Source organism: Pseudorasbora parva, chromosome 7 (genome assembly GCF_024679245.1).
Source record: "Pseudorasbora parva isolate DD20220531a chromosome 7, ASM2467924v1, whole genome shotgun sequence".
Lineage (NCBI taxonomy): Eukaryota > Metazoa > Chordata > Actinopteri > Cypriniformes > Gobionidae > Pseudorasbora > Pseudorasbora parva.
This window is the reverse complement of record NC_090178.1, coordinates 17664327-17681324: the sequence shown is the minus strand read 5'-3', so window position 1 is coordinate 17681324 and position 16998 is coordinate 17664327. Positions and strand designations below refer to the sequence as shown.

The following is a 16998-nucleotide window of genomic DNA, read 5'->3' as shown; positions in this document are numbered from 1 at the left end:
AAGGTTGAAAAGTTACCTAGTGCTGCTTTAAATTAAACTTCAGCCACATGGCACAAAATAGTTCACTGAATGTTAAGCATGTTTTCATTAAGTGATCCTATTATACTATTTATATAAGGACCTTATTCTAGTCCTCAAACTTTAACTGAATATCTTACACTATGTATTCCATGCATTTTTCTGAAATGTCTTACACCTGATGTGACCTGTAAGTCCTCAACGGGCATTTGAGGATGCGCCGAGGTTGCTTTGAGGCTGATTTTCCACTCTGCTGACCAGTTACATGGTTTGGGAATCAAATCAATGTGCAACATGCCCACTCCTGGAATAATTTGTATTAATCTAATTCTGGGCTATTTTTAGATCATAATTGACTGATGTCTGGGGCTGTGTATTCAACTAAATGTTAATCAAGAGTTCAGTTATTTGCCAACTAACAGAAATGCTGATCGGGCACCACCAGGGACGTTCCCCCTAACAGATTGTTCTAATTTATTTTTAGATGTACAAATACATGTACATAATCTGTGTTGCCTTTCAAAATATTTTTTTTGGAAGAAATTAACACTTGTATCCAACGAAGATGCATTAAATTAATAAAAAGTGACAGATTATTTTTTTTCCCAGCTGTTTTCAAATTGAAAATAATAAGAAATGTTTCCTGAGAGCCAAATCATCATATTAGAATGATTTGACACTGAAGACTGGAATAATTATGCTGACGAATGACGAACAGGCCGACTTCATCTGCAAAACTTGAGCAGTCTGGTTGCCACAACGTGTGCTATGACAAAGCATTCCCCATTTCCCTTATCCGTTACTGGGTGCTGCAGGTCATTTTTGTGTCTCTTTTTCCTATTTGTAGTGGAGATGAGTGGTACTTGGTGGGGTCTTCTGCTGTTGTAGCCCATTCACCTTAAGGTTGCGTGTTGTGGCTTCACAAATGCTTTGCTGCATACCTCGGTTGTAACGAGTGGTTATTTCAGTCAAAGTTGCTCTTCTATCAGCTTGAATCAGTCGCTCCATTCTGCTCTGACCTCTAGGATCAACAAGGCATTTTCGCCCCCCAGGACTGCCACATACTGGATGTTTTTCCCTTTTCACACCATTATTTGTAAACCCTAGAAAAGGTTGTGCATGAAAATCCCAGTAAGTGAGCAGATTGTGAAATACTCAGACCAGCCCGTTTGGCACCAACAACCATGCCACGCTCAAAATTGCTTAAATCACCTTTTTTTCCCATTCTGACATTGAGTTTGGAGTTCAGGAGATTGTCTTGACCAAGACCACACCCCTAAATGAATTGAAGCAACTGCCATGTGATTGGTTGATTAGATAATTGCATTATTGAGAAATTGAACAGGTGTTCCTAATAATAAACAAATTGGCCCTTGTCAAACTTGCTCAAATAGTTACGCTTGCCCATTTTTTCTTGCTCAAACTTGGTCCGATCACACAGACGAGCTACTGTAACTCAAATTGCTCAAGAAGTTAATGCTGGCTATGATATAAAGGTGTCAGAATACACAGTGCATTGCAGTTTGTTGCGTATGGGGACGACCAATCAGGGTGCCTATGCTTACCTGTCCACCACCGAAAGCACCAACAGTGGGCACGTGAGCATCAGAACTGGACCACGGTGGAGCACCAACTGGAAGAAAGTGGCTTGGTCTGATGAATCATGTTTTCACGTTACATCACGTGGATGGCCGGGTGCTAGGTGCGTTGCTCACCTGGGGAACACATGGCTCCAGGATGTAATATGGGAAAGAAGGCAAGCTGGCGGAGGCAGTGTGATGCTTTGGGCAATGTTCTGCTGGGAAACCTTGAGTCCTGCCATCCATGTGGATGTTACTTTGACACGTACCACCTACCTAAGCATTATTACAGACCATGGACACCCTTTCATGGAAATGGTATTCCCTGGTGGCTGTAGTCTCTTAAAATGGTTCAGGAATGATTTAAGAAGCACAACAATGAGTTTGAGGTGTTGATCGGCCTCCAAATTCCCAAATCTCAATCCAATTGAGCATCTGTGGGATGTGCTTAACAAACAAGTCCAATCCACAGAGACCCCACTTCGCAACTTAAAGGATCTGCTGCTAATATGTTGGTGCCAGCTACTACAGAACTCCTTCAGGGGTCTAGCGGAGTCAATGCCTCGACGGGTCAGGGCTGTTTTGGCAGCAAAAGGAGGATCAACACAATATTAGGAAGGTGGTCATAATTTTGTGTGTGTGTGTGTGTGTATACGTATATGGATGCATTATGGTCATTACGTTCTATGATAGACATATTGACTAATCACAACTTATACAAATCTCTGTACAGTATAAAGATGTGTATGTAGAGAATATAAATACTGAACTAAGCTCAAAAAGTTAGTCATAAGAAAAACTGTCTAAAAACAAATTGTCTTCCAAAAACACACATACTCAAATAATGTTTGTAATATATTTTGTGACAATTCCAATAAATGTTTTCTTTTGTTTATAGCTCAACAAGAGCGCAACTTATATTTAGGACAGGAAAAGGATGATGTTTAAACGCATAAAATGTTTAAAATGGAAAGATTGTTCCCCCTTAAGGGAACATGAAAGGCATTCAAGCTAACCTGATGTGCTTCTCTTTTTAAGATACCAAATAATATTTAATTTAGTTATTCATTAAAATCATGCCTAGTCTGAATCAAATTGTGTAATGAAGAGACTCACTCACTTATGTTAAATAGGGCTTGCCCGATATGCCCCTATAGCAGGCCGGGGATGAAATCAACCAACAGTGTTAGTGAGTGTAATGGGGTTGCACCATTGATTTCTTTTAAATGGAATAAAATATCTCCACAACTAGCAGAGACAACTTAATTACATTGGGCTGGACCCAGCAGAGTATGAAATCGGACATGACCGATTGATTGCTTTCCAAAGTATTGACTATTAAAAGTAGTCCCAACATGTTGCCAAATGCCATTAGAAGCATTGTGCTAAGCTGTGATCCCTAAGATAACAATAAAACACTTTTTACTTTTTTCATTCGACATTAGGCTCATAATATCAGTCATTGTTTTTGGTTTTAAGTCGTTAAAAGAACCAACAGGCCTTTATTTCTCTTTACAAAACGTGGAAATAGTGTTGCATGCGTTTTTAGTTCAGGCTTGCTGCGCCGCACAGTTTGGATATTTTTGAAATTCAGCAGAAAAATCATTCTATAATGGGTGAGAACTATAAACATGCAAGACCATCTACTGTGATTAAGTGCGTTTGCACAAGAGCATGAATCGGGCAGAGCCTTAAATCATACAGAAGGGGACTATCGTTCCACAATGTTTTATTTACGCATGGCATACACAATCAATTTAGTGTTCCCTTCATATGTATAGTGGAGCACTGGTTATTGACGCACTGACATACTGAAGCAGTGCGCTTGCCAACAGACCCCTGCACATTTGGAAACCTTCTTTTGGTGCCAACAGAGAGGAAAGAGGGGGGGTCACAAAAGTTCAGGTGATGTGCTGCGTCAGATGTGCAGGGCACCAACGATTTTTAAATATTTTTGGCGGCCTCGTCGCGCCTGTATGACCCGCAGGGATTTAAAGCAGCAGCATTCTGTCCATACTGCTGTAAGGTAAATGATCAGCTACCACATTGATTTCTCCTGCATCCCTATAAGTTGGCACCAAAAAGACCTGCTTGTTTAGTTTTTAGTCGTGAACGAACGATAAGCAGGATGGCATAAGTCTAGCTTATTGTACTTAACAAGGAGTAGGCGTCGGAGTAGCTTTTGAGACACTTTTACAATGAAGACTTACTTCATTTTCTCACTCTTTGTTTAAGGTATGTCAGAGCTTCAGTTTATTTACATATACTTTACTTTCAACAAAAAGATGCTTGACAGCAATGCATTGATTGACTGTATTAGCACTGCATGTTTGCTTGTTGCTGTAATTATACCTAATATAGCCTATAGGTACTTAAGTTATCCTAACGTTGAATCATTTACTCATCCACAAGTTTTATTGAAATAAACTTGTATACATGTCTTTGTTCTGCTGAACATAAAGGAAGATATCATGAAGAATGTTTGTGACTAAAAAGTTGTGGTGCACCATTGACTTCCATTGTATTTTTTTCCATACCATGGAAGTCAATGGTGCCCAGTGACTGGTTACCCATATTCTTCAAAATATCTTCTTTTGTGTTTAGAATAAGAAAGAAACTCATACAGGTTTATAATAACTTGTGGATGAGTAAATGATTATGTAATTTTTATTTTTTGGGTAAAAATTTTTTTTTTTCATTATTTTCATTTCAATATTACTTTTATATTTTTTATATAAAATTTTAAATGATCCCTTTAAGTATATATATTTGAGTAAATACAATGAACCTTTTTGAGAATCGATAACCTTTATTCACATATTATTTAAAGATTTTGTAAGCATATTGGGTAATTGTTTGTGTTTTATTTGTGAAAAAGCAGTGAAACATGCCAAATTGTGCTATTTTCATGATTTATCACATTTTTGTGTGGTACAGATACAATAATATTTTGAGTTTCTATTTATTAAACCAATTTCCTTCAAAGTATCAACTCAAATTTTTAATTTCAATAAACTCAAAATTAAGGCAACCATGTTACTTACTTTTTTAAGTTAAACCAACAATATTTTTACAGTATATATATATATATATATATATATATATATATATATATATATATATATATATATATATATATATATATATATATATATATATATATATATATATATAAAATCACATACCGGAGATGCATAGATCTTTGCAATGGGGAGTTTATGTTTTAGTTTTCCATACATGTTTTGTCTCTTTGAAAAAAAGTTGCACCTTTTTATGATTTATGCATTTGTACAAATATACTGGGTAACTATTTTTTTCTTAGTTTAGGAAATCTTAGCTCTTGGAAAATGTTTATTCAGAAGAAGAAAAAAAGGGACAGTAATGACTATGATAATAGTTTGGTAGTAAATTAGTTTTATTTTTTAATGCACTTTATTTTTTATTCACATAAATGCTACACACAGTCCATTTTCCCGATTCTTCTCTTAACAGACTCAAAAATGCCAGAGTGAAAATGGGAGACTGGAACTTCCTTGGCGGGATTTTGGAGGAGGTGCATATCCACTCCACCATGGTGGGGAAGATCTGGCTGACCATCCTCTTCATCTTCCGCATGCTGGTGCTTGGGGTGGCGGCCGAGGATGTGTGGAATGACGAACAGGCCGACTTCATCTGCAACACTGAGCAGCCTGGTTGCCGCAACGTGTGCTATGACAAAGCATTCCCCATTTCCCTTATCCGTTACTGGGTGCTGCAGGTCATTTTTGTGTCTTCACCTTCGCTGGTGTACATGGGCCATGCCCTCTACCGCCTCCGAGCCCTCGAGAAAGAGCGACAGCGCAAAAAGTTGACACTGAGACGTGAACTTGAGGCTGTGGATGTGGAGATGGCGGAAGTACGGCGCAAAATAGAACGTGAGCTCCGGCAGATCGACCAAGGGAAGCTGAACAAAGCTCCGTTGAGGGGGTCCCTTCTCCGCACCTACGTGGCTCACATAGTTACCCGCTCTGCCGTAGAGGTGGGCTTCATGACCGGACAATATGTTCTGTATGGATTTCAGCTAAATCCGCTGTTCAAATGTGAGCGTGAGCCTTGCCCGAATGCAGTGGATTGCTTTGTATCTCGACCCACTGAGAAAAGCGTCTTCATGGTGTTCATGCAATGCATAGCTGCCATCTCATTGTTTCTCAACATCCTGGAGATCATGCACCTGGGCTACAAAAAGCTTAAAAAGGTCATTTTGAACTACTACCCACAGCTAAGGGATGATCCTGATGACAGCTACTATCCCAACAAGCTGAAGAAAGATTCTGTGGTCCATCAGACGTGCATTGGCACCTCAACTGGCCGCAAGGCCACCATTGCATCTGCACCCAGTGGGTACAACCTTCTGCTCGAGAGACCACCTGATGGAACCGTCTACCCTCCTTTGATTAACCCATCCTCTGCTTTCTTGCCCGTTCAGGGTGATTTACCAGCTAAAAACGGTTCTGATGGACCAAAGTACTTGCAGCACAGTCCCACAGAGCACAACAGCAATTCCAACAACACCAGCAGTGACACGCGCTCGCCACCTTGCAACTCTGTCACGCCGCCGAAGCAAGAAGAGGGGGAAGATTCTGTCCACCCTCCACCTCTGCACAAGAAAGGGCAGGAGTCCAAGACGTCAGACTCATTTAGCCATCCCAGAGAATCTTCTCACTCATCATCCGGCGTGGGAAAGAAGCCATGGAAGGTCAGCGCGCCGTGGAACTGCTCAACGGTTGTAGAAGGCAACGGCTCAGACCTGGATTCCCTTGAAGGAGCTAAAGCCCTCTGTCCCTATGCCGCTGTGCGGGCACGTTCTTCGTCTAGGTCTGATTCCAAGCGGAGCAGGCCCACCTCTCCTGATTCAATAGAAGAATCCAGCTCGGAGTCACGGCATAGTCCACGAGCATCCCCAAGCCATCGCGCCTCATTGGCCAGCAGTTCCAGTAGCAGACGAGCTGCTCCCACAGACTTACAGATATGAGAAAAACTCATAGATGGTAGCCATGTAATTTTTGCAGTTCTAAATTGACGGGACTTGAGCAGAGTGACTGTAAATTAACATTTACAACTTTGATGTTGGCACAGAAGCAATCTCAAGTTTTTTATTCAACTTTATAAAGCAGTGGCTGTCCTTAATGGATTGTTTACACTCTCTTCTTTTATATACATATCGCTTGAAATATTGAAAATAGTAGTATGACTACAATACAGGACAACGGATTGTACGTTTGTGCATGTGTATGCCTTGTTCTCATCTGAACATTTCTCTTTTTGAGTGCTTCCTGCATCAGAAGTCCAAATTGTGTAATGGTAAAACAAACAACAACACAATTTCAAAAAATGTAGTGCTGAATTAGAAACAGCTGAAACAATCTTCAAAAAATATGATATTGTAACAATAAAATAAAAATGTCTATCTGCATGTCATATTAGGCTACAGCCAAATAAACTGATCTAGCTAGATTGAACCTTTCTTTGTGAAGTCTGTCTTTTCTAAGCATATGGACAAAGAGCATTTCTGAATTAGATTTCAACTAAATAGCAAAAGAAGCAGAATAAGTAGGCCTAAGGAATAATTCACGGCCGTTATAGAAAATAATGCACACCCGAGGTGGTAGCTAATGCAGCTACGGAGCGGGCGCACATTATTTTCTAATAATTCAACAGACTGGAGTGAATTATTGAGCTTATTTACAATGTTTACCACACTACAAGGCATTTTTCAGATTTTGTATTTCAAGACATTTGTCAGGTTTTTGCCAAATGCTTTTGTTTGTGTAAGATTAATTTCTTAAGCATATCATCCCACTCCTCCTTTAGTAATTCAAAAACGTAATTTTAGAGCTAGTTATGGAAACTTGCGCCAGATACAAGACTAATGCAATTACTGAGATAAGTTCTGAGAACGTTCTGGGAAGGTTAAGGGAGACGTTCTATTTACGTAAAGAAAACTTACCTGGCTAACCAATAGAGAACGTTAGGATGTCTGTTCAGGGAACCAAAAATTAACTGGTCATTTGTTTTCATTCACTCCTCCGAGTGGTTTATAATCGAGTAATGTAGGGATGAGGGTATGCTATACTTGGACGATTTTGAACACAGTCTGTGCACAGCACTTGTTTAAGTGCTCACAACGCCATCTACTGGACTAAAGCCTATATAGTTGCTATATATCCTTGAACATATAAACTTTGACTTGAGCTATTTTTTTGTTTTGTTTTTGTTGTTGTTGCTGTTTTATAAAAAGAAAGCATAAACGAATAACAAAACAAAATCCAACTACTCAGTTGAACCAAGTTAACTATAAGCACAGTTGCTCAAATGAACTTCAAATCAAGTCTTGGATGGCAAACCTTTACTAGGATTATTTTAAGAAATCTTAACAGATCCCACCATTGCTTAGTAATTTTTAATTGTGTCCTATAACGACAAAAACGTCATTCCAGTGATAAATAAATGCATCTAGCCAATGATCTTAACAGGCAACAATGGATGACAGTATACAGTTATAATAAGAGAAAGGTGGGAAGGAACGGAAGTAAAAATAAAAAAAAAAGAAGAAGAAAATTCCAGAGGCAAGAAATAGAGTTATATAATTTTTAACAAATCATTGTCTAGTTCCACAAGTTCGACACTTTTTTGTTATCGATTTATTTTAGTTTAAGTCACAAAGGTAATTATTCAATTTGGGTATTAGCCTAATGATAAAAATGTGCATTTATGAATATAGTATTTTGCCATCATCGTTGCTAAAAAACTAAAGTGCAGAAGTTTTGCAATTTGACGTAATAGTCAGTAGCATAGTTGTACAATGGTTGTGCATATATTAGTAAAACCGAACATTAACATCTTGGCTTTAGTCTTACCTTAGCCGGATACACGATTTATGTGTGGCACCAACATATTAAACTGTTCAATAAAGTTTTGAATGGTCTAAAATTTAAAACTAAAAAGTCTGTTTTAATTTAATATGATTTTTTTAATGATTTAATATGAACTACCATATTTGGAATGCATAATATTGAAATGGTATTAGCCTATTAATGGATTAATACAAAGTGTCAGTGGTCACTTTGGTAAAACAGGGCTGATATCTTGTTTTAGAAAGGGCAGTTTGTTTAATATCCAGGGCATAAAATGTATCCGCCCACTTTCCCACAGGGAAAATTGAAAGGGATAAACATTTAACATTTACCAACAATTCTTTATCAGCATTTTAAGATAAGAAATACCGTTTCAGGTGAAAGGTCGGGAAAAAAACACCATTTACACGAACCCGTTTGTCAGGTGACCACCAGGCACATGACTTGGAACGAGCCGCCCGCATTTCAACAGCTCAGTAAAGTGACACTTTATTTAGCCAATCAGCATACGAGCAACGGGACGGCCGCCCAATTACACGCGAGTGTCGATTTTAAGTGGGCGTTTCGTCGAGATGGGGAAACACAAGAGACTGAAGATTTAAAGGAGAATCCGTAATAAGTTTGCTTCCATCCATTTATACTATAACGAGGTTTTATGTTGGTTCTCTCGGCATTTATTTTATGCTGATTATATTACTAATAATCGGCCGGGTTATATTTTAAAGGGGTTGGGGAGGGGGGTCAACATGTCGATCCAGTACGAGGCACCGCTGGCGGACAGCTACGGGGTGGCGGACTCGTTTCCCAAAGATTTCGGATATGGAGAAGAAGAGGGAGACATTGAGGACAGTCCCAGTCCCTCCGACAGCAAACCGAGAATCCTTCTGATGGGATTAAGGAGGAGCGGAAAGTCCTCCATACAAAAGGTAACGTTAGGAGGAAGAGATTTTATTTAGACAGTGTACGTTCTTTCCCCCCTGCTGACTAGCCGAGCGAGTTAGAACCGGGTCAGAGCCGCCCGGGCTGCCTGGCTGTCACTGCACGGGCAAGATGACCACCCAGAGTCGTTACAACCAATCCATTTCTTAAGCAGTGGTGGATGTACGGACTTGGATGCCATACAGGCCTAAATACATCACATTCAGTCAGCTGGCTAAGAATAGCATATAGAAGATGTCCTATGTTCATGTTGTGATAGCTCACCCGGCATTGATGTGGCACGTGATGTCTTATAACAAAACCTGAAATGCTTATTCATACATCCAGCATCCCCCACCACATCCTTTCAGCTCTCACACATATGTTTAAAAATGGTTTAGTTCATTCTTAACCATGACCCCCCCCCCCCCCCCCCCCTTAACTATTATTGCGCATAATACTGTATAAGCAAATGCTATTAATTGGGTAGGGTGCATGACATTTGAAGACATTTAAGTGCATCTCTCATGTATTACTCATCTTGGTTAATGTAATTGTAAGTGCACTCAATAATGTTTTGCTAATTAAAAAACGTTGTACACAAAGTAATCAACAGCGATTTTGAAAAATACTATTAAAATTATTAACAATTATATGGGATGAAGTTGATTCAATTGATTGGAATTACTTCTACTGATAATAAAAATACAACAGTCCTAATTCTAAAAGTACGAACAGTGTCGCAACAAACAAACAAGCAGTTCCTTTTGGTTTGACGAAACAAGTCACAACAACCTAGAACTTCCACACCACCAATTGAGGATAAATGCTGCATCATCAAGCACTGGACATGAACACATGACAGTCACAAATGCCACAAAATGAAAAACACACACTTGCTCCGGGAAGAGAATTCATAAGCAGGCATGGAGGGAAAACACAAAAACAGATATGAGGCAGCAGTGCCATGCATCCACACCAGTAGGTGTCAGCAGTGAGCAAATTATACAATGACCTTTAGGGTATATGAAAGGGTATTATAATATGAAATCTGTAAAATTCTGGTTCCAAATGCCAGCACGTAATTTACGCAGTGCGTAAGTTACACAGTTATGTTTACTTCGTGGCGAACACAAAGTGTTTTTTCTTTGGTGACTGATGAAATAAGAATGTAAACTTTTAGCACTACGGAAACAGAAAACCCTTTAAAAATGTTATATTGTTGAATTATATCTTTTGGTTCAAATAATTTTTCTCAGTTTCGCACACTTGGCATCAGTATAATCTAATGATCAAGTGCAGACTTAAATACAATCAAGCAAGAGTGCAACTTTAAAGTGCCCATAATTACCTTGGCTTTAACATTTAAGAGTTTTGATCAGAGGCCTCTGAGACATAAGCCTTGCCACCAATAAGCTCCTTATGAAGCATGTGACTAGGCTTTTTTAGTTTGATTTCACAACTGCTGGTTGATTCAATTACTTACCATTTGGAGGTGAGACATTTTGAGAATGCTGATAATATTTTAAAAATCTTTTACTTATCAGGTGGTGTTTCACAAGATGTCCCCCAACGAGACCCTCTTTCTGGAAAGCACCAACAAGATCTATAAGGATGACATCTCCAGCAGTTCCTTTGTCAACTTCCAGATCTGGGATTTCCCTGGACAAGTGGATTTTTTTGATCCTACCTTTGACTACGAGATGATTTTCAGAGGAACTGGGGCCTTGATATTTGTCATCGATGCACAGGTGAAATTGGGAATTCAAAGCCTTGACTCTAATAACTGTACACACCCATAACATGCTTACCAACAGAACAACATAGTGATGCATACGAATTTGAGATGGCTGGATTATTTTGTGAATTCTTTTGTAATTGCAAATACTAACCAGTTACAGCTCTGGAAAAAATTAAGAGACCACTTCACATTGAGAGGATTGGTGGAATATTATGGTTTTAGTTGTAACTTCTATTATTTCCAGATAAAATTGGTTTTGTAAAGATTGTGATTAACTGCAGTTGAAATGGGTTAATGGGTGTAAGTAGTTAGATTATTACAATTTTGCCATTGTGTCCAGACATGCTAGTTTCATTTAATTGAATTTTGTCTGTCATTGAGGCTTGGCTCATTGTATTGCATTGGCTTAAGGAAAAAATTGGCACATGATTGGCTTTGTGTTTCTGCTGATACAGAGTCAGTCAGTATCTTCTCTCAGCACATAAGTGTTTATTCTAGCTGAGCGGTATTTGAAAGGATATGGTTGATTCGACCACAGATTAGCCAACCTGATAACTAATAGAAGTCTCGACTTCAACAGTGTTTGATATCTCACAAAAGATGCTGTGTTGTTGTGTCAAGAAGAGCTGTTAATGTTCTTGTCTTCTGCTTTTTAGAAGAGACCTATTTTTCTAATTTTGTAATAATGTAAAATGTCATTTTCAATTTGTTTGGTAGCCTCAAGTATAGCTTTTTTGCTAAACCTAGTCAGCTTCTACATTGTACAATGCCATACCATACAGTCATACCGTTTTGTATGTTTCAAAGGATGACTACGTGGAGGCCCTTGGTCGACTCCACCTAACAGTGTCACGGGCGTACAGAGTCAACCCAGAGATCAACTTTGAAGTGTTCATCCATAAAGTTGACGGCCTGTCTGATGATCATAAGATTGAGACCCAGAGAGATATACACCAGAGGGCTAATGATGACTTGGCAGATGCAAGCTTAGAGAAATTACATCTCAGGTAATCATTTGGGAATTCAAAGCCTTGACTCTAATACCTGTACACACCCATAACATGCATACCATACGAGCGACCACGATGTCCACGCGATTTCTCCCGAGAGAAAAATAATAATCTGCAAGCTCGTACGACAGCAAAAATTGCACCGTGTACGCCCGGCTTAATGTGTGAGTATGTGGAAAGGATGTTTCTAATTAGTTTGATGTTTTCTTGTAAGGTGCTAAATCAGAAAGCCTGTTAAGTCAGAGCCACTCTAGTGTTGAATAATGGATTGATGTTAAAAAGTGGTTTGCCAAGTGATCGGTGGTGTTTAATGGGCTCGGTTAAATCTCAGTCATTATAGGCATTCGCAAAAATGAATTTTGTTATGGCTGGATTTGATTACTTGTTTGTTTGTTTTCTGCTGTCTTCACTAATGCTTTAGAATCTCCTGGTACTCTTTACTAAAAGTAAAGATGAATACACCGCTTTCAAATCTCTATTTGTTTAGATAATGATGGGTTATCTGAATACATTTTTTTCATTTACATTTGTATTATTTTTCTGTATCAATGTACATATAGCATCTTCAGATGCTCTAATCACCTTAGTAAACAAACAAAAAAAGATTGTTTGTCTGGCTATCACCAGATCAAGCTCAATTTAAGATTGAACATTGGTCTGGGGAGTCTGCTCTGTATTTTCTACTGCACAAGAGGCGTGATAAACAGAGGCATTATTCAAATGACTCTGTATGCAGTTGGATAGTCTTTCAACCAGTCAGACCACAAGAGGCAAGATATAACGACCCATCGTTCTCTATCTGTCATCGTGTTAAACCCTCCAAATAACGTGCCAGGTGGATGAGCCAGTCTGTGATTGGTTCCCGCAAAAGTGTAACAGAAGCAGTAGAAATGAATGTACAGGTTTCCAGACTGAGTTGCAGGGCGAAATCCAATCGCCAGCAGATCAGGCTGGTTTACCCAATCTAGGTTACTGTACTTTTGGGAAACAATAAGGCCACAAATACCAAAAAGATATTTTGGTATCTGTGAAGGAATTAGCTCTTTCACAAATTCAAGCCATACTGGGAAAGCAAGAAGCTTGTTTTCCTTCAGCTCTGTTCTGCATATCAAGTCAAGCATACAGTTCAAGGGGATTGAGTGGTCAGTGCCTCATAAACAACAGGCAAGGGTGAATTGCAAGCATACTTCTAGAAGTATGCTTGCAATTCACCCTTGCTTGATGCTCACAAAGCACTGACCACTCGGGCCCCTTAAAGTGTACATTTGCCATTCATTTTGCAAATGAATGTGGTTTTTAGATTTATACTCTTTCTCAGTTGTGTCTTGGTGTAATAATTGGCAGCTTCCATGTATTACAAGGATTTGTATTGCTTATTATATTTGCAAAATAGAACTTTGCACATCAGACCTGTCTGATATGAGAGGATATTTTATGAAGTTGGAGGCTGCTGTCCAACACTGCAGAGCCTTTAAGCTACTTCTGTTCTGGCAGATTCTGCTGTCTTTTGTCTCTGTAACACTTCTCTCCATTTGGCAACAGATCTATCTGCAAAAACATTGCATTTTTTTGTCCTCCCAATATATAGCTGGTCACATACCTTTTTTAACCAAGAAGTGGGTTTAACTGTTCTCACACACACAAACATATGGATGTGAGATTGCAGTTGTCAGTAGTGAATGATATGAGAAACGTTTCTTTAGCGACCCTGTAATTTAGTTGAATAGTTGTGCAGTTTTGACCTTTGCAACTAGTCTAATCTGTGAGGTTGACCAGCGAATCTAAGAAAAGCATCACACTGTAATTGCATCACTGTTCATTTTTTTGGTAAAATGAGAATTAGGTATATTAGCTGTGTTAATCTGTCAGATGTTTTGTTTCTCATTCTGTTTTCTTTTGTCCTCTGCAGTTTCTATTTGACCAGTATATATGATCACTCCATCTTCGAGGCCTTCAGTAAAGTTGTCCAGAAGCTCATCCCTCAGCTCCCCACACTGGAGAACCTTCTCAACATCTTCATATCTGTATGTATCTCCACCTCAAGACCCCAATATTTCTAGATGGTTGCACCTTAATGAATTTCAATTCCCTCTTTGGTCACTACCTTATTGTCATGATGACGAATATATAGTGTTGTTGTTGCAGTGGAAATGGCTCTCCATCTCTGATGCAGTCGTGCTCATGCATGTTTTATTATGCTCTCAGTGCTGTAAGATCCCATTTCAAACCCTGCAGGGCATTATGCAATGTGTGAATGTGTGTTTCTCTGCTAATAGAATTCAGGGATTGAGAAGGCCTTCCTGTTTGACGTCGTCAGTAAGATTTACATCGCCACCGACAGTTCACCAGTGGACATGCAGTCCTACGAGCTCTGCTGCGACATGATTGATGTGGTCATCGACGTCTCCTGTATTTACGGGTCAGACTTTGTATATGATTTCCATTTGCATATAGGACTATCTATATATCTATCATCTAAATTTAACTTCTGTAAATGGAAGTTGGATCTAGAATTGTGTAATCCAGTGTTATATTCCATTTTATCAATACACATTAAAACCTCTGAAATAATTTTATGTAACAACATTTCACCATATACATTTCTACATATTGTTAAAATCTGGCCATGGTTGTACCCTTCATTAAAAATTAATTCTTTTTTTTTCTCTTAAGAAGAGGAGCTCACGTTTTCCTAACATTATTTTTAGCATGTTTTTTTGAGTTCTGCATTGTGAGTGTATGTTTTGATCATGTAGATTAAAGGAGGATGGCAGTGGCAGTGCATATGATAAGGAGTCTATGGCCATCATTAAACTCAACAACACCACAGTGCTGTACCTGAAAGAGGTCACCAGGTTCCTCGCTCTGGTCTGCATCCTAAGAGAAGAGAGCTTTGAGCGTAAAGGTACGCCACGGCCATTCTTTTATATTTGTGTCTTTTATTCTAGCTGCAGGTCTTCGGTTGTTTTTAATTATCCTTTTTGTGCCACAGGATTGATAGACTACAATTTCCACTGTTTCCGGAAAGCCATTCATGAAGTGTTCGAAGTGGGTGTTTCCACCTCAAGGACAAGCAACCAGCCAACTGGCACCCCTCTCATGAAGACTGTTGCCTTAAACGGGACCCCCAGGAGCACTGTGTAGATAGGAGGCGATAAAGACAATGATGAAAAGTGTGGAGATGATGGAAAAGGTAATAAGAGAGAGACTACACGATGGGCTGCATTCTGAGTATGCTGACCATTACTGCTCCCAAAAGCTTTATAAGCAGAAGCAAAAGAGTCTGAAAGTCATTAAAATAAACTTGCTGCAGTGGGTGGGGCAGAAATGTAACATGGGTAAGCTTGCAAAGCTAAGATGGATGGAAGGGAAGAGGCACAAAAGAGGGCGGAACACTTTTTTTGTGACTAAAAGGCATTAACAAATTGTTCCTCAAGAGAAGACCGCAAACAAGTAACAAAGTGCAAGTCACTGAGGAAAAAAACAAAAGCACCGCAAGAAACCTCTCACCCTGTCAGGCCAAACCGCCTGACAACTTGGATGAATGCTGTATGCTGCTGGTCACTTAACACAGTAGCCAAGTTTAAATACATACCTGGTTTACTCCTCAACACATGAATGTGGCAGACTTCTGTGAAAATTTGTGGTGCACAAAATTTATGAGTGTATACTTCTGAAGCCTTATGTAGAGTCTGATGCAAGCCCCTAGTGCACAAATGCACACTCGGTCACCCAAACAACCCATGTATTGTGTATGAAAGGTTACTAAAGGGATTGCAATGTGGTTATAATTGGTCTTGATTGTGTGTGTGTGTGTGTGTGTGTGTGTGTGTGTGTGTGTGTGTGTGCACATGTAAATGTATGTATTTAGTGAAGAGGGTGGGTGGGTGTTACATATGCACTGGTTCAGGGCCCAGATATATTACAAAGTCACATGGGAGTGTTTGATAGTCTGAAGACTGAGAAAAAGTTATACCGTTCCATTTGACCTCTGGGACACTGTGATTGCACTTAACTTAGAGGATGTCAGGGATCCTAACTAACAAAATTCAAACTGGTATGCTGTACGGTCGCCCTCCAGTTGCTTTATGGCATCCTTGGCGTGTAGCTCATGCAATCCGAGGACATTGTAGGACGGACCTTAATTACTTACATTCCGGTTCTGAGGTGCCAATGCAGTTGTGCTCCCATTTATAACTCACTAATCTTTGTTTTCACTCTTCTGATCACCAATCACCATGATGTTTTTGATTCAGAGAACATCTGCTGTAAAATTAAGATATTAAGGACAGCTGAAGTGACAGGACATTTGAATCAGTTAAATCCATCCCAAGCATGTCCGTAGAGACGCTTCATATTGTCTTGCAATCAGCTCTGTCATTTATAATTTAATTTAATAGAAACTAAATTAAATATCAAGAACAGACCAACTGATCTTCAAGCCTGCTTGTGATTTTCTTGTTTCTTAGACTACATATAGGACACAAATTATCCCTGTCTTGCGTTTTGCCAAAGGTGTTATTCACAAGAAATAAAACATGTACACACACCGGAAACAGTATTCATGTTCTGTCTTTGACTTGGCCACACACACAAGATGGAGATACTTGTCTTGTAATTATTAAAGGTTTTTAACTGTTTATGCTTAAATTGGACCGGTTAGAAGGACAGTTGCTCAAGGGAGAAAAATATAATAAAATACACAAATGTACTTCAAGGAACAGTTAATTTAAAAATGAAAGCTTTCTTGTTGCTCAAAGCAACATGGACATGACAAGATTAGGATTTTGATCATTAGGAAATTAACAAACTTAACAAAATAGCTCAAATGTATGTCT

The 16998-nt window shown here is 39.1% G+C and overlaps 2 protein-coding genes across 2 annotated transcripts; both read left to right on the top strand.

The window, feature by feature from the left end:
• Positions 1–3712: 3712 nt before the first annotated feature.
• On the top strand, positions 3713–6908 carry gja9a (gap junction protein alpha 9a). The gene is made up of 2 exons (XM_067448375.1): positions 3713–3833; positions 5091–6908. Exon 2 carries the CDS (start codon positions 5113–5115, stop codon positions 6607–6609), a length of 1497 nt encoding a protein of 498 aa, XP_067304476.1. The 5' UTR covers positions 3713–3833; positions 5091–5112; the 3' UTR covers positions 6610–6908.
• Positions 6909–9060: 2152 nt separating this feature from the next.
• On the top strand, positions 9061–16721 carry rragca (Ras-related GTP binding Ca). The gene is made up of 7 exons (XM_067448376.1): positions 9061–9417; positions 10957–11160; positions 11958–12157; positions 14070–14184; positions 14437–14579; positions 14917–15065; positions 15153–16721. The coding sequence occupies exons 1-7, from the start codon at positions 9238–9240 to the stop codon at positions 15302–15304; spliced, it is 1143 nt and encodes a 380-aa protein (XP_067304477.1). The 5' UTR covers positions 9061–9237; the 3' UTR covers positions 15305–16721.
• Positions 16722–16998: the final 277 nt, after the last annotated feature.

Bases quoted from the DNA above. Each gene is read 5' to 3' on its own strand.
- rragca (XM_067448376.1), top strand. From the start codon at position 9,238: ATGTCGATCCAGTACGAGGCACCGCTGGCGGACAGCTACGGGGTGGCG. The intron at 11,161-11,957 runs GTGAAATTGGGA...TATGTTTCAAAG, and splicing joins TATTTGTCATCGATGCACAG to GATGACTACGTGGAGGCCCT. The intron at 14,185-14,436 runs GTATGTATCTCC...CTCTGCTAATAG, and splicing joins TTCTCAACATCTTCATATCT to AATTCAGGGATTGAGAAGGC.
- gja9a (XM_067448375.1), top strand. From the start codon at position 5,113: ATGGGAGACTGGAACTTCCTTGGCGGGATTTTGGAGGAGGTGCATATC.